The sequence below is a fragment of the Paralichthys olivaceus genome, chromosome 18 (genome assembly GCF_024713975.1).
Source record: "Paralichthys olivaceus isolate ysfri-2021 chromosome 18, ASM2471397v2, whole genome shotgun sequence".
Classification (NCBI taxonomy): Eukaryota; Metazoa; Chordata; class Actinopteri; order Pleuronectiformes; family Paralichthyidae; genus Paralichthys; species Paralichthys olivaceus.
This window is the reverse complement of record NC_091110.1, coordinates 2,220,159-2,244,582: the sequence shown is the minus strand read 5'-3', so window position 1 is coordinate 2,244,582 and position 24,424 is coordinate 2,220,159. Positions and strand designations below refer to the sequence as shown.

At 39.1% G+C, this 24,424-nt stretch overlaps 1 protein-coding gene across 1 annotated transcript in view; it reads right to left on the bottom strand.

Annotated features, from left to right (window-relative positions):
- Positions 1-3,460: 3,460 nt before the first annotated feature.
- The window catches only part of vcanb (versican b), a 32,069-nt gene continuing 11,105 nt past the window's right edge, over positions 3,461-24,424 (bottom strand). Inside the window, exons 7-16 of the mRNA XM_020081570.2 lie at positions 21,709-22,572; positions 17,941-18,131; positions 16,154-17,471; positions 15,455-15,568; positions 15,209-15,322; positions 10,501-10,659; positions 9,437-9,519; positions 7,469-7,613; positions 6,651-6,833; positions 3,461-6,522 (exon numbers count right to left, since the gene is read on the bottom strand). Coding sequence (XP_019937129.2) covers positions 6,269-6,522; positions 6,651-6,833; positions 7,469-7,613; positions 9,437-9,519; positions 10,501-10,659; positions 15,209-15,322; positions 15,455-15,568; positions 16,154-17,471; positions 17,941-18,131; positions 21,709-22,572 — 3,425 coding nt within the window. The 3' untranslated portion in view covers positions 3,461-6,268. The remainder of the gene's footprint in view (positions 6,523-6,650; positions 6,834-7,468; positions 7,614-9,436; positions 9,520-10,500; positions 10,660-15,208; positions 15,323-15,454; positions 15,569-16,153; positions 17,472-17,940; positions 18,132-21,708; positions 22,573-24,424) is intronic.

The following is a 24,424-nucleotide window of genomic DNA, read 5'->3' as shown; positions in this document are numbered from 1 at the left end:
AAATGTTAGCATTGTTTGTTTTCTAAGTATGTAGAATGTGATTATCTAAAGATGTATTTCTGGTTATGAATATTTTTTGATATAGTGTAGAAATATTTACGTTATTTTGTTTTGTCTTTCTGGCCAAACTATCCAAGTCGCTTTGGTTTACATGAACAACAGTGGTAAAAGTACAAAAATCCACAGTCCTAAAAGAAGACATTGATTTTGCACTGAACATAAAGGAGATATCTAGAAAAGAGGACGATGCAAACAATAGTTCATCTTATCTGGCAATAGAAGATGCCTAGCATTAATAGGAAAAGTATTGTGTTGCAGAGTAGTTACAATGAAGTAGACCTTTGTGGCTGTATCTCTGTTTGGCTTCAACTTCACAGCATGACATAGCTTCAACAAGCAAACAGCTATGCAGCTCTCAGTGTAAATCGACACACTATCTATCTAGCGCCTTGATAAACTGCTATTTTTGATACAAAGACTGTAGTTTCTTATAGTGAATGAGCAGAGTCAATGCTATAGACCCTTTTGTGACCCCAACCTTCCAAACATAACTCTACAAATTAGTAACACAGTGTTGAACATGCAAATCTGAGAGGGAGAATAGAAAAATGTATAATTTCACCTGTTGTTCAGTAGTGGTTTGTCTTTCAAAGGGTATTTTTGTGTCAGCAAAGATTTGCTAAATGTTAATATTGCTCAGAACACACATTTGATCTTTATCAACGTTGTCAACAAAAAATTTGATTTTTTTTTTTTTTTTTTTCATCATGAAAATTATGATTTTAAATCCTTTTTCCATTACAGGAAGCAAATCAACAATAAAAACAATATGATGTTCATTAAATGTTAATAACCCAATGATAATCTGATATGTAGATGAATGGACATTAGTAAAATGTCCATTGAAAGGAATCTACATTTAAAAGAAGATAAGCTACGTAACAATATCAGGGGCTGTGGATGTAACATTACTTTCAGGTGGTGGTCTTTGGTGCTCATGGCTGTCCAAAAGTAATGAGTGGTTGGTTTGGAAATCTTTTTTAACTGCTTGTCTCAAGTTGGACACTATTTTGTAAAGTGAGTTAAAGACAGCCAAAGCCTCAAAATGGTTCAAACCTAAACATTAAGAATGAACACACAACAGTCAAATTTCACAAACAAAACTAGACTAAAATGTGCTAATTATTTGTTAATACCATGAATAAAAGTGACTAAACCTGCACTAGATTCAAAATTGCTCATAAAAAAAAAAAACAGGTGCCAACATTAACATAGCTCTTTCTGGGCAGACAGTATACACTATTGAAGATTTAACCCACTTCTGGATGACAGGTAAAAGATATGTTGAATTTGACATAACAAACACTTAAGAGTAATGTACAGAGTGCTGAGGTCACTGATGGGACTAAGCCAGGCTCTGTGAGCATGCTTTTCCTGGCAGCAACTGGCAACCTGATTGCTATCTCAGCTCTGAACTGGCCAACCTGTCTCTGGCTCACTGTTCAGACAAAGCAGCCAACCTGCAGCAGCCTGCTGAATGAGACAGAAATACAATACATTTAAAATACCAATAATTCCCGCATGGAGGTGCTGAGGGTTTCTTCCATCGGAGGGTATCATTAACGGTGCACATTGATCATTTTTAGCTCACCCAGATCAAGCTGGCAGAGATGCTGGTTGAGGTCATCCGCCTGAGCCTGGTGAAAGGCGTGCAGTGAGTTTCCACGCTGAGAGAGAACAGTGACAGCTCGAAAGCAACTATAAAACTATAACTGGTTGTTTTTACATTTCAGTTTGAGTATGAATTAAAAAAAAAAGATGTAACATGTTAATGTTAATACATAAAATAAATGTACAGGTGCAGTTTGCAGATTGCCACTAATATCTGTCTGTTGACAATAACTGCAGCCTGCACCCGGTTAGCTTTGTATCTCATAAAGACTAGAAATGTCCCCTGCCTCTAAAGCCGACTTATTAACTGAACTTAAGGAAAATGTAGGTTGTTAATCAGAAAGCTTTAGAGATGCTGTTTCCCAATTGTTCAAGTCTTTAAACAGAACTAAGCTGATAACGCTTCATATTTAGAGTTCAAACATGAGCGTGGCATCATTCCTCTCATGTAATGCTCAGCAAAAAAGGCATTATTCCCAATATGTCTTTAAAGGTTTAAAGAAACACCAAATCTATTGCCTTTTATTTTGTGTATTGTGTGACTAACTCTGCTCATCAGGAGCTAAGTTCACAACTGCACCATACAAGGGACCCAAAGACAAAGGACAATAAAAGAATACATAAACTACATCTCTGTCTCTGTCTCTGTCTCTACACAGGGCTAACTGAGGTCACCTATCATCCAAAAATACACCATGACATTTTATGAGACATCACAAAAGAAAAGAAAAGTCAGCAACATTCATGTTGGGCTGAAATGGCCTTTAGGATGGCTGTTTGCACAGTGAATCAGGTGCAGTTCCTGTGTAATGCAGTAATGTGCTCAACGTGTTTCCAAAGGGAGGGGTGCTGCTTACACAAATGTTTTCCTGACAGAAACACCAAGGCCATTCATGGTGCTGTTTTCAGTACATTTTGCAACTAAAATACAGAATGTTGCCAAAGCACAGGACTGTTTTAGGAACAGTGACGACATATAGGTGACATGTTTGGTTTTTAAGTATGCAGAAGGCTGTTTGTTTGACTGTGGCAAAGAAGGACAATTCAGGTGTCAGACCACCATTCATCAATTCATTTATACAGTGTCAAATCATAACATACATACATACCTTAACATGCATTACCTCAAGGCACTTTACATCAGCATTCATTTACTACAAAAGTCTACACATAAGTAATCTGTATAATGTGTATATGATTTAACGTATTGTTATATTATTATAAAGGGGGAAATCAACATGAAGGCACCAAGCATTTCCATTTTATAGTAAATGAATTAAAGTTACCTTTATCTGTTAACTCAAACTCTTCAGCGCTCATGAGACATGATCCTTTGAGACTCTTCTCCTATAATAGACAAGACTGAGAAGCTGAGTTAAAGGATGAGTCTGGATATATTCTATATCTTTTCCTATTGTCAAAAATAATAAAACTATCAAAGCTAACAATTGTGTGTCAATCATCAATTTTGTTTGCATTGCCTATATTCAAAGATCATGTGTGTGTGTGTGTGTGTGTGTGTGTGTGTGTGTGTGTGTGTGTGTGTGTGTGTGTGTGTGTGACCTACAGTATATGCACTGGCCTCTTGCATGTCACATTATTAGAGCTTAATCCTCTGAAATAAAACTTTGTATTTGCAATTACACCGATAATAATAATTTGGAATGGAAACTGCCTAAAATCAGTGTTTACCTCCCAAGTCAAGGAAGAAATAATTAAAATGAAAATGAATACCAGGCTCTCCATTCAAACAGTGTGATTCAGAATAAAACACCAGAAGCAGAACAGGTTGTGGTATGAGTTGGTATTATTGCACACACAGCTGACAAGGACAATGAAACCAGGATGATGAACATTTTACAGTAACTTGACTGGAAAAAGACACAGTCACATAAAAAATAAGCTCTTGTGCCACAGACACAGTAAACCCTATCAACCACACAGAGTAAAAAAAGAATTTTAAAAAATCATATACATGGACAAACAATATATAAAAAGGAAAATGTAGGAAGAAAACAAAAATGCATTAGGATCAATTAAAAAATATTATGGATAATGTTTAAGTTGTCTCTATGTGGCTTTTTCACATTCCCACATCAGTTGGGTTAAAAACACATTTCACATGTGAAAAGCAACAAACTACATGTAGCTGAGAACACTTACAAAGCCCAGCATAACTAAGTAGAGCATGTTCAAAAGAAATACTCTCAGCAAAATAAGAGGCACCAACAGCTCAAGTAGCTAAGGTTGCTAAACCATTGCAGCGAACATCCATGACGGCAGCATGGACTATTGTAAATGATGACAAGATCTCGCCGCAAGAAACATGACAGTAAACAGAAAGGAAGTCTTCAGAACAAAATTACTTCCAATGATTGTTATTTGATATCACAGTCCATTCATAGGTTTAAAGTATACAATAAGTTAAATTCATATGGCTTTATATAGTATCTATATTATATATTCTATGATTAATAGCCACAGCACACACCACTCATCCATAATAATATACTGACCTCACTTTAGCTCTGTGTGCCGCTCTTTGAATCTCTCCTTTAAAAATTATTTTCTGTGTTAAAATATTTTGTTCAAAGAAACTACAAGGGAGATAAACCAGTAAAGAAGTGAGTAAGCAGCACAGCCTGAAACTAGACAAACTTAAGATGTTTCATGGTAATAATTTAAAGTGATGAATTCATGCTTTTTATAGTCTATCAATAACATAACTATTCTCAAAACTACTGGACTAGCTCGTATTCAAATAAAACACAAATATTTAAATGAATAATTTGTTTTGGTTTTGAGACTGACACCACTGCTTATTTAGTATATGATAATCTTCCCAATATTAAAGGTACCTTGTGGGAACTTTGACCAATAGTGGCACATCAGCACTATAGAGGAAAAGGGTTACAGAGTTTTGTTAGCATCCTGTCTCTCTGTCACAGTGAAGTGATAATATGCCAAGAAACACAGCAATTCTATTTTATTTTGTAGATTTTGTCCAAATACAGATGAAACAGGCTCTACATTTGGAAACCTATTGTTCCATTCATGCTGGATGGTTAACACCAAAGACTGTACATAAAGATGGATGAGGCGTCCCCACCATCTTCCACTAAAGTACCCTGGATACAAATGCCACCATCTTGGCCATTTGGAGCCAGAGACTGCACCATAGCAATCTGGGGATGGAAGGTCCCATTGATACCCATTGATGTGCTAAACCAATCATGATTCAGTCTCAGCTTTCAATCATGATGTTTCAACTTGTTTTTTATCAAATGACTAATCGACACTAATTTACTGGAAAAATGAACACTTCAACATACACCAGTGTGATGAATACTTCCTAAAGTGAGAGAAAACATCTTTTGGGAAAAATGTATATGACTCTTACTTTTTGGTCTCCCGTTCATTAACATGGAGGAGGCAGGATTTATGAGCTATACTGCTGCTAGCCACCAGTTAGCAATTGAGACACTTTTGGGGAGCTACCATGTAGTCCATCTTTACATGCAGTCAATAGTTTAAATGCATTATTCGTCTTGGTCACAACCTGATGCCTACAGTACCCACAATACAAGTTGTGAGCTTGTGCTTACGGCATGGACAGTCGTCTGTTTGTAAGCATATTGTGTTCATGACTGTCTGTAAGTCTGTATGGCTAAAATTAGAATATATTAACTTATCATCAAATGATAAATTAACTTCTATGTCCTATGACATTTTTGAAAATATCAGGAATCAAGTGACAACATGGTCATGACAACAAGATGGGAGTGTTCAAATGGACTCTTCTTATGAACACACTGATCTCATTTGAAGGCAGCAACACAATGAAGTTGATGTGTCTTTTAAAGATGTGTAGGAAAATGCAGTAAAGTTCAACAACCTACAGAGTTTCTCAATTCTTTTTCCTCTTATTTTTAAGCAGTAGCAGTAGCCAAAACCAATTTTTAAGATCCATTCCCTTCTAGTTTATAGCTTAAGGCCTCACGTCCTTTCTCACACGCAAACATGGATAGAAACCATGCAGACTTCAAATTTTTGTTAAACATTGTTAAAAAAATGAACCTCAAAGATACATACAAAGCAATTTGTTGAGAAACAATGAAAGTAAATATGACTTTGTTGGTTCATAAAAAAAAACCACATGGTACCTTTAAACTAAGATTTCCCACACGTCACTGGGTTGATAAAGTATGTTCAGATTCTCTGCCGGTTCAAGAGAACGTGAAAACACAAACAAAATCTGATTTCACAGACCAGCCATGTGGTGTCTGACTATTAAGTTAACCACACAGTGACGTGATTACAGCACCTTCCTGATTAGAACATTGTGACATTATAGGCAGATGTGATATTATCTGATTTAACTTGCTGAATGAACTAAATTCTCATTGTGTTACAGTTCAGATCCTGGAGTGTTTTTGGATTATGTGCTGGTAAAACATCCCCCTTGTTCTCTTCAGAGCCATTGATAGACAGTTCAGAACACAGCCCTATCTGTCTATCGATGACTCTGCACGGTGATGGCAGGACTGCTGTGATTGGCTGCCGCAGCAAGGCTGGTTTATGAAAGCCCCAAACCGAATCAGTGTCTCATCTGATCTTCCCTGTGTGTTTGGACATGCACTTCCCTCTTCTCTCTCAGCAGCTGCTGGATTCGATTTTGAAAAGGGTTCAAGAAGCTCTGCAGGATGCTGTAACTCTGCTGTTGCTCTTGGTTTTGATTATCTTTCTGATGACTCTTGGTGTGATGAACGTGATGGTTACGGTGGCTGTTTTGTTGCTCGCTGTTTTTGTTGTTCCGGTGCCGGAGAGTAAATGACTTGTGGTAAGTTGCAGCTAAGAGAAAGGATTTATAAGAGGAGAGTTTAATAAGTGAAAACACTTCAAAACATTGTACAGGATTGTAATAATGAAGCAAAGTGTTGATACAGTACATCGTCCTACAGTCTTATGTTAAAACTCACGGCTTGTGCAGGTGACTTTGGGCGTGTCCCATTGGCCGTTTGCACGGCAGCGTATCGTGGGGACATGTCTTTGGATGAAGCCCTGTTTACAGTGATAGCGGAGCAGGGAGTTGATCTCATATCGAGGCTTCATGGCCCCAAACATTCGAGTATCTTTCACCACAGGGGGCTGCCCACATGACACTGAATTGAAGCAAACACAAAATAGAAATTACATTATATAAGTCCAAAGTTGCAGGGGGCAGTCTGCCCAAAGGCTAACTGGAGTTCAACTATTCTGAGATCCGATGTGGAGAGCAATGGATTTAAATATGATGAGTGACTGAGGCAGCTTTTGTTCGTCTTTCAAAATAAATATGATAGAGCTGAGATCGCGCCTTGTTGCTAGTGAGGACCAGCCTGTTTTCATATACACTAAAAACAGCTGGACCTGTGTTGTTCATGTTGTTGAGTTGTGTTCTTACATAATATTGTGTTATATTATATTTTCAAATCAAGGAAAATGGCACGTTTCATTTGGTCGCCTGTCAGTGGCATCATATCTCCTTTGTACATGTGTCAGCGTTGTGTTTGTCTCATGGAAGAGTCAACATCTACTTTTTAACTAGATTTTATGTTTCATTCTGATGATTCAACTTTAGATCTTGGTTTTAATTACATATTTTAACCGGATGAAGGATTTCTGTCGTTGGATGTCTCGATCTTAAGCTATCAGAAAAGAAAAAAAACTGAGCAAATGTTAGCAGAGAACTGTGTTCATCAAACAAGGTCAGAGAAATGTCATTTTGAGAGTTTTGAGTGTTACTTCACGATCTTACCTGTTCCCTTTTTGCAGGTGAAAGTAAGGTGATAGTTGCAGGGCACATCGTTCCACTGTCCTTCCTCGTGCCAAATCATCACCACACAGTCCTCTCCTGACTGGAAGAAGCTGTCTGGCTGGTTCGGCCTCCAGTGGTCGTATTGCTGTCAGAACACAATTTGTTTCTACTACTTTACTGTGAACTGTAATAAGGATTAAGTCAGTACCTTATACCTCTGTACACTGTCTTATAAGTCTCAAAACTAGGTCATCACTTCATCATATGGGGAAACTTAAGATTATTTCCACTATTACCCTGCCTCAGTTAATAGAGCTCCAATATACAAAAACATATGTGTATGTAAGGGCTATGAAATCCCTGCCTATCCCCATGAGGGGGATTTATTCATCGCATGTGGCTGGGTGTAAGTCATTGAGAGACCAGAGAGTGGTGCTACAGAGACAACCATCACCACAGATTTAAACAGACCAAACGCTTTCTGGGGTTTAAATCTACTGATAAGATTAGTTTGTATAGTTTGTACAATTAGACATGACCATGAAAAAGTCCATGATAAATAGAACACACTGACTGTATGCATGCTGTTCCCCTGTACAAAACATGTACTCTACTGTATGCACACACACAACTCTTAACAAATTTCACCCTAGTAAGGGTGTGCCCCTATTCTGAATGATAACACATTACAACAACAGAGTCCCCCCAGTGTCAGATTTCAGTCGTTCTCCTCTCATCATCCTCCACTTTCACTGCATAAGTCAGCTCACATGCTGCATCACCTGATTATTCCCAGCAGATGGACGATGCGTGTGAGATTGCGTCATTGTGACTAAAAACACGAGCGGGCGTGGTGGTCTTAGGTTGGTGAGGAGATGGTATGGATCAATACTGGCAAGGAGGGGATGTGTTCAACAGCAGAAAAATGGAATAAGAAAATCTGTCAAACCCTCTGATCAAGTTCAGCAGTGGCAGCTGGGGATCATTCCTAAATATATCGTAGAAACTGTATCTTAATGTTGGGTGGCACAGTTTCTTAATGGTTGCCACTGTTGCCCCACAGCAAGGTTTTTGGTTTGAATCCTGTGTCGGCTGGGGTCTTCCTTGTGGAGTTTACATGTTAGCCCTGTGTCTGCATGATTTTGACTTGGTACCACCCACAGTCCGATGGCATGCAGATTGGAGACTTTAAATTACCCATAGACGAAAATGTGAGCGTGAATGGTTATTTGTCTCTGTTCCACTCTCACCAATTTTGTGTCTTCCACGACCCTCAAAGGATGAGCATTATAGATAATGGATGGATGCATGATTGGATGGATTGATATCTTAATGCTTGTAAGGCACTGTTTATGTTTTAACTAATCTGTGGATCATTTTCTTAGTTAACTGATAAATTATTTTATTAATAAAAGTGGCCATCACACTTTGTCAGAGCCATCTTCCAATTGTGAAGTCTGACCAAATGTTGAAATTTATTTTAAAATTAGAAAGAAAAAAGCTAATTCTCAGCTTTAAGAGGCCCGGACCAGTGAATATTGGGTACTTTTGTCCAATGACTGAATTTAAAATTAATAAATTAGCACATTAAATAATGCTGAAAAGAAAACTTTGATCAACTTCTATCTTGTCTGCTTCTTTGAAAAAGAAATGGAAAGTCACCACAGTTATTTCACTTCATGATATAGAAAGAAGGCCTGAACCAGATGTTATGAGAATCCATCCAATGGTGGTTGAGATATTTCACCCAAAACCACAACTGAGGTTCATGGTGTCACTAAAGGAAATTGCAGAGGATTAACAAAACAAGCCTGATTCATAGTCTGGGAACTGAGAATGTCAGGGCTGAATTTTTTGGCAATCCATCAAATAGACTAATTTTAGTCTAGATGCAAGAGGACAAATAACATCCCCATTGGTAGAGACAGAGCAGACACGGTTATCTGTTAAACTGTGTGATTGTTTTACCATTGGCCGGCCATCGGTCCACCTGAAGTCCCTCTCAAACATCTTGTCATTCAGGCCAATCCACTGGTAATCACTGCCCAGACCTGCAGAGCAGAACACACCAGAAACTATCTTTGAGTCTGCATTAATGTAACTCACACAGTAAGGAACATGGGGCAGATTTTAACAATGTCAGAGAGCAGCCTCCACCTTTGGTGAAGAGGCAGCTAGTTAGCAGCTGCCAGGACGCATGGGATCAGGATTATCACCCTGCACCTGCTTTTGATGAGAGTTTGTTTGTGGTTTGAACATGTGCATGGCATCAGGTGCAGAGGAAAATAATCACGGGTGTGAACAAATGAGATGGAGAGCTGGTAGCAGAGGAAATGTTTGAGAACCGAACAAGCCCATTTCTTCTCAATCAGCATCACAAAAATGCATTGAGCTTTGGTTTTTCATGTAAACTCTTTGTATTCTCTCTGTTTAAACAAACTATGTTTTATTACTCATTCTATCTTACGGACTCTCATCTGTGGATTACAGCACAGACCTACACAGCATTGAGGCTTTAGCTCTGCAAAACATTTCTAGACCTGCTTTAGAGATGAATGCTCTGACATGTGGAGTTCAGTTTATCAAAGGGAGGCACAAAAATAGAGTTAATATGTTTTTTAAATCTGATTTTCAACAACATTGGATTCGGATCGGAGTGTCGGCCTGGTAGCTCAGCTTCTCAGTCGAATTTAATGATCATAAAAATTGTTTGGAAGATTAACAAGAAATGTTCATCCAATAGTTGTTGAGATATTTCAGTCCGGACCAACAGACAGGGGCATTGCTGCTAAACTGATATTGATGAGAATGCTGTGTTTTCTCTCGTCTTCTGATGCACTGGATAAGTTGGACTAAACCTGACTGACTTGTCTCTGAATCTAGATCTCAACCTGTCTCCTGATTATTTCCTCCGCATACACAGAATATATATTTCATTATCCCAATCTATCTTCTATCTATAATGACAGAGAATGCCGCAACACATAGCTGTTGCTCCATTGTACTGCGCCAGTGCCACATCGTGGACTTACGATTGATGAACAGTTGTTCCTCCTGTGACAGGATGCTGGCCAGGTGGGCACCATGCAGCCGACACTCTCTCTCAGCAGCGTCCCAGGTGCGACGGTGTGTGAAGTACTTATAGCAATGGGACTGGAACTTCTGCCAACCAAATCCACACACCTCAGTGTCTGTGAGAAAGAAGAAGGAGAAATAGTTAAATAACTGTGTGTAAGATTTAGATGAAAGGGATCTATTGGCAGAAATTTAACGTAGAATAATCCTCATGATGTTTTCAATAGTTCATTTCATCTAAATTGTATGAATTGTAGTTTTCTTTACCCCAGAAAAGACCCTTTATATTTAAATACTTTATATTTACATGGAGGGGACCCTCTCTATAGAGGCCGCCATGTTTTTTACATTAGTCCAGACTGGACAAACTAATCACCTTTGAGTTTTTATGACAACTGAAGCTACCACAGGTTCTTTTTCATGTTTGGAAGGAGAGGGTGAGGTGAGGGGTGTTCAGCTTCAACACGCAACTTCAACACTAGATATCACAAAATTCTACACACTGCACCTTAATATTGAATAAAGTTGTAAAAACACCATCAACTTTTCAATAACATACTATGTTGAGAACAACTATCTAAAGTCTGCCTGTATTATTGAAGAATTTGCTGTACTTATACAAACAATAAGCATGCTGACAGTTGTATTGACTCAGCAGTGTATTCACAGTACTTGATGCTACTTTGAATGAATGCAGCTCAAGCTCAGCTGGTAGAGGGTTGTCCACAAACCAAAAGGTCAGGGGTTCAATCCCCAGCACCTCCAGTCTGAATTTCATGACAATGTATTAATAGTCTGTGATAGAAAAGCACTCCACATAGAAATACTCTATGAATATGTGTGTGACTGGGTGAATGCAACTTTGCTTTGAGGGGTTGATAAGACTGGAAAAGAGCTGTATAAAAAGGCCTATTCATCGTTGGTAAACTCAGCCTCTGGTGACTGATGGCAGCAACTTTACATGTTTGTTCTCTAAAGAGCTCATGAAGTAACTACAACTGAACCTTGGGTATCATAAATAGACAGAAACAGGGGAAAAAGACACATTTCACCTTATTTTATGGGTAGACAGGTACTTTTATAGTTGCAACATTCCTGTCCCTTTTAATTAATTTAATTTAACTGCCAAAATAAACAATATGATATGGTCAATGGTACGGGCAGCATTTTAATTTTACCACCTCAACTACCTCATGCAGGTGTATGAGACCTCTGTTCAATATGATCTGCAAATGATAGATGACTAATCCTACAGTCACTGTGAGGAAATATCTGAATCAATTTGACTCTAAAGCACTTTCTCAAAAAAGAAAAAAAAAATTCTAGGCACATACTGTATTTTCCTGAATGCACCTGCAACCTTGAGGCAGTTTGATTTCTCAATGACTTCACCTTAGTTTTTCCATGTCCTGGACTGTAGGTAATTTGTAGGTCACACTGGCCCGATGAATAAATAGATGTAAACAGAACACGGCACAAGCGTGAGAGTTAGAATAGCTTCCATAATGGCCCGTACAAGTCGCACTAAACAGGCAAACAGACCTAAATTTGTTTGGACCAAACAGGTCACATAGAACAACTGCCTTGCAAACTCTCGATAATCAACAAACAGAATTTTATGTTCTGAAGATGTCCACATGTTCTCTGATTGAGAAATGTTGAAATATGTGTTATTGATTAAAATGTTATTGATTTACAGTGTGTGATAAAATAGAATTCACATTCTGTGTGACAGTCCTGTTTGGAACAAGGCTCTTAATACTGTAACTGTAGTCCACAGCAAGTTGGTTTGGACCCACAGTGTTGTAACATTGAGCCTATTGCAGCTACACAACAGCTCTGATTTGTTTATTTCTCATCGAACTGTTGAGAGAAAGAGAGAAAGAGAGAGAGACTGAGAGTCGGGGAGTTGAGGTCCAGCTGGGGAACAATGGCCCCTCATTCAATGAGCTCAGTAACATACAGTTGGACTTCATTAACCCTCACAACTCTCCAGTTGTCTGCAGGTCAAACACACACACACACTTTCACGCACAACACACACATTTGGTTTGATATACAATGACTTTAAACTATATAATCAGCTCTCTCCTTTGGCAGGCTCAGTAAACAATGGCTGCTTTGTATCAATGGCTTCAGGATAATGTGCATGCCAATAAAGCTGTGATGAAAAGTTGCTGTCGAGGCTTTGGGATATTAGCTATCGTCAGCCCACTTCGTCTTTACAATTGCATTGTGTAGCCACCTGGAGGGTCAGGTGAGGTTTCCATGCCCACTAATAAATGCAGAGCAATAATCCATGACTCTCCTCCCGGCAGTTTGGAAGTCGCACAACACTATTCTGATATACAGAGGGAATTGGTGGGGTAGAGAAGGCCAGCCCAAACAGTGCTTCTTCCAGAATTGGAGGGAGAGCCTGACTATAATAAAGAGTTTAATAAGTCTGAGGCAGTATTTAGCCACACAGCTGCAAAAGCTTTCTGGCAAAATAATGGAGCAATTATCTGTTTCTTTCTCTTTCTTTCCACTGGCAAAAAACTACGAGAAGACATCTGTGTCTCTGCTTCTCTGTCTGCCAACTACTGTATTAAGATGCCCTGTATAAACTACACAGGGATCTTATTTACATCCAAGTTGCTACATTACGTTGCATACAACCTTTAAATGGATTCACATGGATACACCCTGCACACTGGGATTTACAATTCTTGTTTATACTACTTTTTGTTATGGAGTGATAATGAAAGAGGCTTGAAAACTATGAATTAAAAAATAAAGACATTCAATTTTACATATTTAAACCAATGCTGATCAGTAGTGGAGATACACTGAGTGTGTTTACTTCTGATAAACATTTACTTTACTTGAGTGCTTTACTTTAATACTATTTCATGCTCCTCTATGCCTACAACATTTCAAGAGAACATAACATAGTTATTACATCACTACCTTTATATTTAATGGTTACTTTGGAGATTATTGTAAATCTATAATGAGAGCATACAGTATGCTGCAGTAAATTAAGTCACAGATTTATGTAGAAACTAGAATCCCTTCTATTTCTGCTTGCATGTTAATGTGTCATTAATAATGATACATGTAGTACATTTCATATAACTCTGACAGACACCATTCTGCATACTGCATAGTGGCTGTAGGTACTTTTACATTTACAGTAAGTTAGTTACAATAACCTTGTAATGGTGGGTTTTTTTCAAAGAGCTTAAAGTTGGTATAAATGTGTGAATTTTGTGAACATATAAGAATATATGATGCATACAGCTGTTTAATGTATGTATTAATGTACAATATTACCTCAGTCATTCATGTTTAAGAAATCGATGCAGTTCAGTGATAAACTTTGAAAATGGACTTTTACAATCCCTTGCCTATTAAAGCTGTTAGTATAATAACTGAACTGATGCATCACCTTAGTCCTGCTCATAAAACAACAGGAAGACATATTAATATCTCGAACCTTAAAGCTGGTGAATGTTCATGGAAAATATTAATCCCTGGAGTCCACTTGTTTGCCTGAACCTCAATTAGGTGCTGAGTAATGACAGAAATGTTGGACGAGAGGCTGGAACTAATCTGTTGAAGAGCCAACGCCCAGTGCTGCAGGACGGCTGGAGACCAGAGACTGTTATAACCTTTAGACTACATTCTGTTTCTACCTGTGTGCACATGGGTTCCTAGTACACATGATAAGATCTATTCTAAGAAAATAAATTAACTCTGGGTCGTATACAGTATTGTAGCTTTGCTTATAATCAGTGATAAAACAGCATGACGAAAACAATTCTGACCTGACAACAAACACTAGCTGCCATATGATGAAGAAACCTCTTCATATTTCCTTCACAAGATGTTAAGAAACAAAACACAAACTTTGACCTGAATGCTTTGAAGATTTGACCATTATTATAATAATTATTGATAATTATTTTTATTATTAAACAAGAATCCGACATTATCCAATGTACCTAAATATTAATTATTAATAAATATTCTCAGAAATTGAACATTTTTAATTTAGTGATAGTTTTGTGTGACACAGTTACAGTAACATGACCACATAACAGGGTTACATATTTCAACTAAGTTTGCAAGATGTATTTGTCCAAGCTTTGACTAGTCACGAATGAATCTTCCCTACAAACACCTAACAATGATATTCAGTAGGACATAAATATTCAGTAATATTCAAGACAGGAGAGACTATTAGCAACACTTCAGGCTTCTGTCCACTTTTGGTTCTACCTTCAAATTAAGTGCTTCCAGTAATCTAGATAAAAAGGTGTTTTGTTTACAATGTGGCACCACAAACACTGTCAATCCTGCAAAGTAGGATTTGGCAGCAAGGGCTGAACTGTTGAATTCATGTGACCATATTACACTTTAATTCCCTTTCTTTTAAACTTTGTTTTTGAAAAAATGAAAACCCATTTGTTACTTGAGCTAGAGTTAGAGCAAGTTATTTACAAACCAAAATGTCACCGGTTCCAGTTTCGGCTAGTCGTCCCACATGAAATACATTCCATTAACCATTATCATAAAATACAAATAAGACTTGATTTATATTAAAGTGTAATATTAAGAAAGATTTCAGTAGTGCTTTAATTTTGAACATCTTTTGAATGTAATTATTGAGAAGCCTCTGACCTTGTTCACAGAGCTCTCCTGCGTAGCTGGGCAGGCAGAGACAGGTGAAGGAGTTGACTCCATCCAGACAGGTGGCTCCGTTCATACACGGGTTAGACTGGCACTCATCAACATCTGCAGACACACAGCACAAGCCTGTTATTATTCCACGCCATCCATCTGTCACTAGGGGGTCAGTATAGTTTGTAAAAAAATAATAATAATTCTCTGTCTCTGTGCTTGAGTGTGTAGTATGTGTTTGTGTACCTGTTTCACAGTGCTGCCCAGTGTATCCAGGTGCACACGCGCAGATATTTTGTGCTCCCCTCTTGTAGCAGGAGCCTCCATTCTGACACACACCAGTTGAGCAAGGTAGGAGGTCTACACAAATAGCCCAATGCAAAGGAAAACCCATGAATAACATGCTAGTAAGTGCATCATTAGCAGTGCTGAAATGTCCTGTCACTCATTGATTCTACTATATAGCTTAATAACTGTATCTCAGCACAGCAAGCCTGTCCATGTATGATTAAGCTTCTTTAACCTTACACCAAAAATGTAAGTTAAAATGCAACTTGACCAGAGCCAGCTAAGCTAAATTGCAGTGCAGGGCTACTCCTGCCTACAAGGATTCTTAAATTGTGGAGATGTTCACTCTTTTCCTGGGACATGTCAACTTCTCTTCAATCCTTTTTGTAGTGGTTAAAAAGCCCACTAACACCAACTAACTTGTGTCTGCAGTGGGAATGGATGCAATTGTTGTGTAATGTGTGTCTTGGTAAATTGTTTAAAGGTTTGGTTTAAAACATGGCAGAAAATTTGGAACTTTTTTCAAACAACTGATTTGAAGATTTTAGATTTGTAGGCTAAGGCGATTATGGGTTTTGCTTCACTCTCAGACATCCCATAAATAGGACAACAATGAAGTAGCTCCATAACAATCCACTAACAATTAAGTTACTGTACCTCTGACATTCACAGAACTGGCCTCCACAGAATAAGTTGAATCAGTGCCGGACTCTGGTTGCTCTGTGGCCATGGTCTCCTCTGGTATCTGAGGGAGCGACTCCACCAGAGAAGGGACAATCATTCTGTCGTAATCCATCAAATCATCCTCTGGGAGAGGGGTTGCAGCTGGGTCAGGGAACAGTGCCCACTGGGGGACGGAGTGGGTGCTTTGTTCGAATGTGTACAAGGGTGATGAAGTGGAGAGCATTGGCTGGCTTACATACTTAGAGGAACTTGTGGTGGACTGTTTAGCCTGGTCTCTGTTAGTGTCGGTGGGGTGCGTGTCTTCGCCATCAGAGGTTGTGGGTGCAGGCTCAGCGGCAACAGCGGGATGATTCTTATCGTCTGTGGCAGCAAGGGAGCGATGTGTGGAGGGTTTTGATGTGCTAGATTCAGAGGTTGTTACCTTCATGTGTGTGGGGAGAGTGGTTTGCTTTAAAACAGCCACCTCAGAAACAGCCCAGCCTCTAGACAGCTGCCCTGCACCTGATCCTGTTTCTGTACCTGTTTCAACACCATAAAAAACTTCGGTACCTGCTGAAGGTTGAGTATGCTGGGTGTGAAGGGTAGAATAAATCGGTGGGTGTGTGCTGGTAAGTCCAGGGGTCTCCGGTGGGTCTTGTCCTGAAGCCTCATCTTCTCCAGAGGCAGATGCTTCAAAGTCTTCAGTCTGGGATTGTGTGGTGGTTTCTCGTGATTGTGGGTCTGGGATAAAAGTAGGGAACTCCGTCCCCCCAATTTCAGCCTCATCAGTCATCATGCCCAACTGGCTGTCTGCAGCTGGAGTGGGCAAAGCATCATGTGCAGAGCCCTCCTGTGCAGCAGCATCTGTGTCACAGTTTGGAGAACCTTGTGTTTGCTCACAGGCAGAGACAGCATCAGTGACAGGCTGGGATACACCGGGGAGGACTGGCCCTGATGGTGTGGTGGATGCTAGTGATGAGACATGGTGCATGTTTGGGGTTGTGGTGGTCTGATCATCTGGTTCTTGAGTTCTGACTCTTTCAAAATCTGTAAAGTCATAATGGACCTTGTATACGTCAGTGTCCCAGTCTGTATCTACATCTGGGTACATAGGTGCAGGATGAGTGACTGCATCACTGGTTTCCTCTGCCTTTGTCTCCTCTGTTTGGATTTCTAAGACATTATAGTCAAAAGGAGTCACGCTTTCCCTGCCGTCCTTCTCCTCCACCTCCATGTCTTCTACTCGAACAGGAGTAGCTGTCTCAAACTGATCCCCTCTAGCTTCCTCTGGCTGCTCTGGCTCGAAAGTCACCTGGTCAGATCAGAAGAGCAGGAAGACAGGTCAATACAGGAGAATCAGTCATGTCTCTTCAAAGGATCATTTCAATTCAATACAACTTGGGTCAGTGATAATAATCAAAGAACACTATGAATATACAACTCTGAAATCATAACCACTGGGGAAATGTGTCACATTTTGATCAAAACTGAAATGTAATGAGCATGGACACAAAAAATACAAATATTTAATCAATTTTAGGCAAATAACTCAAAACTTTCTCTTCAGAGGTTGATTTAGCTGTTTGACTTAAAATGTTCTTTTATTTGATTAAACTCATTTTAATTCCCAAAAGAAACTACAAAAGAAGCAGCAACAAAACACCAAGGACAAGCCACGAGAACATATATTATAGCAATATATTTACTGAAACACTGGACAAAACTACAAAAATAAAACTCATTGGAATGAACCAACATGATCCTTAAAAATGTCCAACTACCTCGTGTTTTCCATTGAAGAAGCTGACAGTTGGAGGCAGTTTGATGGGTGTGGGCTCAAGAGAGTCTATGTCTCCACTGCCCTGGATAGCTTCGCTGGTCACATGTGAAAAGTCAGTGATCTGGGGGAACAAGGACTTGGAGCCGGTGATGCTGTTTCCAGGCTGGTTTAAGATTTCCAGGATGTGGTCAACTAGAGACAAACAGTATAAAAGGCGAAGCAAAACAAATAAATCAATAGAAACAAACATTTTGTTTTGTTTCATAACTTTATGTACTTTGACAATAATTCGATGAAGCCAAGATAGCGATAGCTATCTGCAAATCATTATAAATAATTATATTATTAATTATTGTATTGGCTTTGTGGGAAATATAGATATAATATGCCTGACCTGCCTATATCTCTAATGAAAATCAACCACAGGGACAGGTGTTGGTGCAATGTGTGGCACCTGGTACCAAATCACACTTGTACTGCATATGTGATTCATTGAAACTGGGTTTATTGGTGAAAACTGATCTACTAGCTTGCTTTTTAGATTCTTGATATTCTCAGCTTCTCGAATGAGTCTTTGCTTCTTACTTTGTACAATTGTAGCATGAGTATTTTGGGGTTCGGGATGAAAAAAGGTGGCAGTTTGAAAATGTCAGTGTGGGACATCGTAACTGCCATTTTATGGACGAAACTCGATAAAATTAGCTTAAAATAAGTGCTATGAAGATGAATTTATATCCTCCATTCACAGTTTTAAAGAATGTACTCGAACCTTGACATTCACAAACAGTGTATTGGGGAGTCTAGAGAACAGAAAGAATAGATTTAGAAAAAGAAACAAACTATTTTCCTCATTATGAACACATACAGACTGTGCCCATGATAAATTGCTAGTTTTATATAATGACAAAAAGTGGATTTAGTGTTGAATAAAATAAAAAGGTGAAGTTCCATAACCAGCCCTTAGAACAGCTCCTCTTTTCTCAGTCCAATATATCAGTTGTTGCACTCTAGGATCCAAAAGTAGCTCATTTCTGATGTTGATTAAATTGAGCCAAGTGCCTATCTGGACGGTAAACAATCAGGTCTGTGTTGCTTATGATTAAGGTTAGTCGGTGCCAGGGGCTGCTCTCACAATGAATGCTTGTCTCTCCTCAGTTAGACGTCATTGTACACATGAAAATTGTATTGTGGGAGCACACACCTGAGTTTAGTTACTGTATTAGTTACTTTGGGAGGATGAACAGAGACATAACACTCAGTCAGTGGGCTATAGTCTTTTAACTGAGGCTATCTCACCAGTTGCAATTGCCTCAGTGTGTTGCCCAATGTCTAAAAGGTTTCTGTGGAACTCAGAACTTGATACCTCATGGAAGAGGAGAGACTTCACATCAAAACAATCAACACTTCAGTTTTTCCAATTTCCTCAAGTCAAGGAAACATTGAGCTGGTGGGCCTCATGTGATGGAATAGGCCTCTAACATTTCAATAATAAATACAACTGGTGAGATGGAACCACTTGGCTGTGAATGGGGGGGGTAGGGGGTGGATGGCGGTTGCAGTGGTGAGGAGCTGGTGATATTAGTTGATGCAGGGGTGAATTTAATGATTTTAGGGCCCTAAACAAAAACAGAATGACCAAGTGAAGGATTATTTATCGTTATTTTTATTTTCTATGTTCTTATAATATCTTCAACATTGGGTAAAACTAGATATATGACTGAAATATGTTTGTCATTCCATGCTCCAATATTTTTAATACTCAATAAAATACTGTACAGTAAAACTGCAAACCTGAAACAGTGATAAGAAGTTACTTTCATTATCATGCAGGTCTAATCTGCAGGTTTGTTTTACCTGATTCCAGTTTCTTGAATGTGAAGCTTTGACCTTTTTCTTTGTCATGTGAGATAAACTGAACATTAGTCAAATAAAACAAACTCTTGAAACTGATTACCTTGAACTGTGGGAACTTCAAATTGCCATTTTTTGCTGTTTTCTGTCATTTTGTCTTAAGAGAATGATTAACCAACTGATCAGGACAATACTCAGCAAGTTAATATTTTTTAGTGGCAGATCAGACAGAGCATACTCCATATTATTAATAATATTATTATCAAGGATTTGAACATGATTGGGATATCCCTGTTTTTTCATTGAGTACTTGGACTATTCAGGAATAAATGTTTATAACATTCACTTTAACCACAGGATCAAGCTTTAGGGCCCCCTGAGAACCTCAGGCCCCCGGGGTGTAAGCCTGCTGTCATTCATCCATGGTGGTGATACAACAAATAAAATATGGGGAAAGAAGGGAGTGAAGAGGTTTCTGGATAAGTTGTTAGTTACAGAAATTCAGGCAGCTCCCGACAGCAAAAAGGCAATTAAGGTCAACTCAGTGTTTTGTTTCCAGCTCTTTCGACAGACATTTAAACCTGAACGTCAACACACAGCTCTCAAGACATGTCCGCCAAAGAGAACAGAGGCCAATCACTCCATCAGACCAACAGAGTATCATTGTGTGTGAGAAAAACAAAGAAAGGTGAAGACTAAGAGAGATTTTCTGTGATATATTTGACTGTTCATGGGGCTCTGCTGCTTTCCCACGGGAGATGCTGTGATGTGTTTACAGCATGCTAAGCTACAAAACTGGCCAAGTGTAGATGACTGACTTCATAACTTTCCACATCTGGCTCTGCAAACAGCGTGTGTGTGTGTGTGTGTGTGTGTGTGAGGATATGTGAGTGCGCAAATACAAAAGTAGGGGTTTCCTAAGAAGACAACAAACAAGACTAAATCAGATGGAGCAGATTACTGTTTAGTCCCCGACAGCACGCCATAACAAACATGAGGTCATTCTGAAAGAAATAGGTTCTCGCTGAAAGACCCAGCGGGTTCATATTACACGTGAAACCTTAGGGTCCCAAAGCCAAAGACGGTTAAAAAAGTGTGCAGGGGGAAATGCAGCTCACATATGCAGAAATATAGGTTTTAATTAAGGAGGCATGATATAAAACATCTTAAAAAATGTGCTAGTTATTGTATATCCAAAACTTTAAAGTACAGGTAGCTATTTTCTCAGCAGAGGGAAACAGCTAGCATGGTTCAGTCCACAGTTCAGAAACTTGTATAGATTATTGTTTTGTTTATTTATTTAAAAAAAATATTAAGTAGCACTACTAGTGAGGTTGATACTTCTAAGATATAAAAAAATAACACTGCAGCTGCCTCAATTACAGTTTAGTCTTTACACTGTATAACACAAGTGACCAATAATGTTTTGTCCCATTTTATGAATATTTTATACAATATTTGATATAATATATTTACTTCCCCCTCCCCACTATCCCTCTCTCTTCTCTCCCCTCTTTTCCACCCATCTCTCATCTCCTTCCCCCGTTTTCTTTGCTCACCCCAACCAGTCGAGGCAGATGACGCCCACATTGAGTCTGGTTCTAGAGGTTTCTCTCTGTTAATGAGGGAGTTTTTCCTCCACAGTCTCCAAATACTGCTCATTGTGGGAACTGTTGGGTTTCTCTATATTTAGATTTTAAGGTCCTGACCTTCTATGTAAAGTGCCTTGAGATAATGTATATTATGATTTGGCGCTATACAAATAAAATTGAATTGAATTGAATTAAAGCAGCTCCAAACCATATTATCTATAATAAAAAAATAGGACTAAATAGGAAACACTCAATCAAAAATCAATATGGTGTGTTTGATCAGCTGTGACATGAAGTAAGCTAGAAAACAACAAAGACTTGTTCACCTGACTGATTCTGGCTGTGCACATTGACGATGATGAGATGGAATGGAGGTTTGGCCGATGACTCTCCACCTACAGCAGGAATGGTCAGAGATTGGTCGAGGTCAAAAGTATGCGTCGTCGCTCCAGTGCTGACATCCTCTTTAAAAACGACAGCAGGATGTTCCTGCCCATCATCTCCACTACCAACAGGGATGCCTGGCTTTGGGCTGACGACCTCTGGGGTGAGCACCTCTGGACCAACATGCTGTAGGGTGATCTCTGGAAGCTGTGATGGTCTCAGTGTGGTTTCCACACCCAGCTCTGGCCCCGTGGTCGTCTCTAGAAGCCAACTCGGTCCCGATACGGTTTCTGCCCACACCTGTGATGGGGTCTCAACTGCTCCCACCTCCGCCCGACTGGAGCTGTTGTCACCGCTGCCTCCCTGCCCGCTCTCACCTCGGCCCGAACCCGCCTGGCCCACCTCCTCCCCCCCTTGGGAGATGTCAAGTTGTGTAGTCAGGGAGCGGGTGGTGGGTAAGGGAGGGAGCTGCATGGGGACCACAATGTCTTCTCTAACTGGTACCGACTCTACCTTGTAGATGTCGAAACTTTGAACATCATCGTTGTCTAAGATGAGAGTTGGGGTCACTGAAGCTGAGGTGTGGGGGGAGGTGTGGAGGGCCTGAAGTTGATCTGGTAAGGCTGTGTTTGGCCTCTCTGTTGGAGAGTATGCAGCCGGTTCTGGTCTTCTTGTTTGAATTTCAGCCTGTTCAGGGTCTGAGAGATGCCGCAGTGTTGTAGTGTGGGGATCGTACGTTGGGTCGTGAGGTTTTTTCACAGTTGAAGTTGTCGCTGGGCTTATGGTAGTCGGCTCTGGTAGTTTGGCTGAAAGAGATGGAAGCAGAGAAAAATATTCCAGTCACCTTTTAAGAAACATGGGGCCTACTAATGTAAAAGTAATATCGGTTTAGTTTTGCTTGGTTTAGTCCTGATATTTCAGAAAACTTTCTTGTTGCATTTCATACAAAACATGGTGCCATAGTCACTCTATTCATCAAAACTCCACCCAGAAACTAAGAGTTCATTTAAGATGCTGATTGATTTGAAGTACCTTAGATACTTTTTTAAATTCAATATCTTCATAAACAGTTGCTCATGTTTTATACTAAAGATTTAACCAGGAGAGCTGAGTCCATCCAAGACATGAAGAAAGAGACCTGTGAGTCTTGTAACATCATCTGCAATATTTGAAAAACATAAATAAACTGACAGCGCAGGCATAGGTAAGAAAGTCAATTATTTTATGTTGTTGACATCTCAGGACCCAACAATTTTACAGAAACAATTTGGATAGCATAATTAAAAAATCAATTTTTGCCGTGTTTTTAGGAATAAAAAAAACTGTATTCAAGATATGTATGGTACATACAAACAAACACTATGTAAAAACCTCTGGATTATAGACAGGAATAAAACTGCCGTGTTTGGTAAATGTAAGGAATATTGAAGTGCAGATTCTGGCTGCATTCTATGTTCCTATTCTGTGTCAGAGTGAAAACAAAATTACCTATTAATATAATATAATATATCTTGTGCTGAAAAGAAAGATACCAAACAATGGCATGGTTAAAATTTAGGGTGTGCTCACTTTAATGTCAGATAAAATGGTTTTCTCTTTTACTTTGGCTGTTTCTGACTTTTTGAGACATTTTTTCATGAATGTCCCAGTGAATGATATCTGAAGTTCTCTCTGATATTTCTGACGGTTACATCATATACTGTAAATGCAAAAGGCTGAATATCACATTTCTGATGTCTGACTGGGTATGAATGCCACACCAAAAAAGGTTTCTGCCAAAAACTATATTGACATATCAAGATAATAATAACCATGGAATAATCAACACAGTAAGCTTTGGGAAATGCTCCACAGCAGTTTAGATTATTCCCTTATCTGTCAAGAGTGGGCTACAGTCTGGCTCTTTAGAAAACAGCCGCCTTCAGCTATATCCAAGAAGAGATGTTTGCACAGTGAATCAGTATTATCATGACTCATTCAAAAAAGAAACTATCTGGAAAATGCTAATCATACTGCTGTAGGACTGCTGTTAGCTTACAGCAGACTATAAAAGGAAATATAGCAGCTTTGATTTTTGAAACATGAAGTCACCTGTCCAGATTAAAACACTTTCAGGCCAAGAGACAACAGAGCCAATGGTGTCAGAAAAATAACAGCAACTAAAAGCCTAATTGTTTCAGGAAATCTTGTCCAGAGAACAACATACAGTAAGTCCATCGCTAAAACCTAAATCCATCTTCTTCTTTCTACTCTAAATATACTCTGAACAGACCAAAAGGCTTTTTGTTGTTAGGACCTCTTCAGAATTGTTTGATGCTTAGTGAAGATTTATATCTCATTATGTGGAATACATACCATATGAGAAAAGACAGGAAACACAAGTCCCAAACACACATACAGTGCTGTGCTTTGTGTGTGTGCTGAGTTCATGTAGTTTTGCTTCTTGGGAGTAAGCAGCAGGCTTTGAATGTCACTGACATAATGCTCCAATAAACGAGATGTAATTGACTCTCCTTCATAAGGATGGATGGGGTGAGGGGTATAGGTGGGGTTCCCTTCTTACACTCTTCCTCCAACTCCATTTTAATGCTATTCAAATACTTCTACTTCACAGAAAAGGATTACACATTGAAACATTTTAAAACTATATTCAAATAA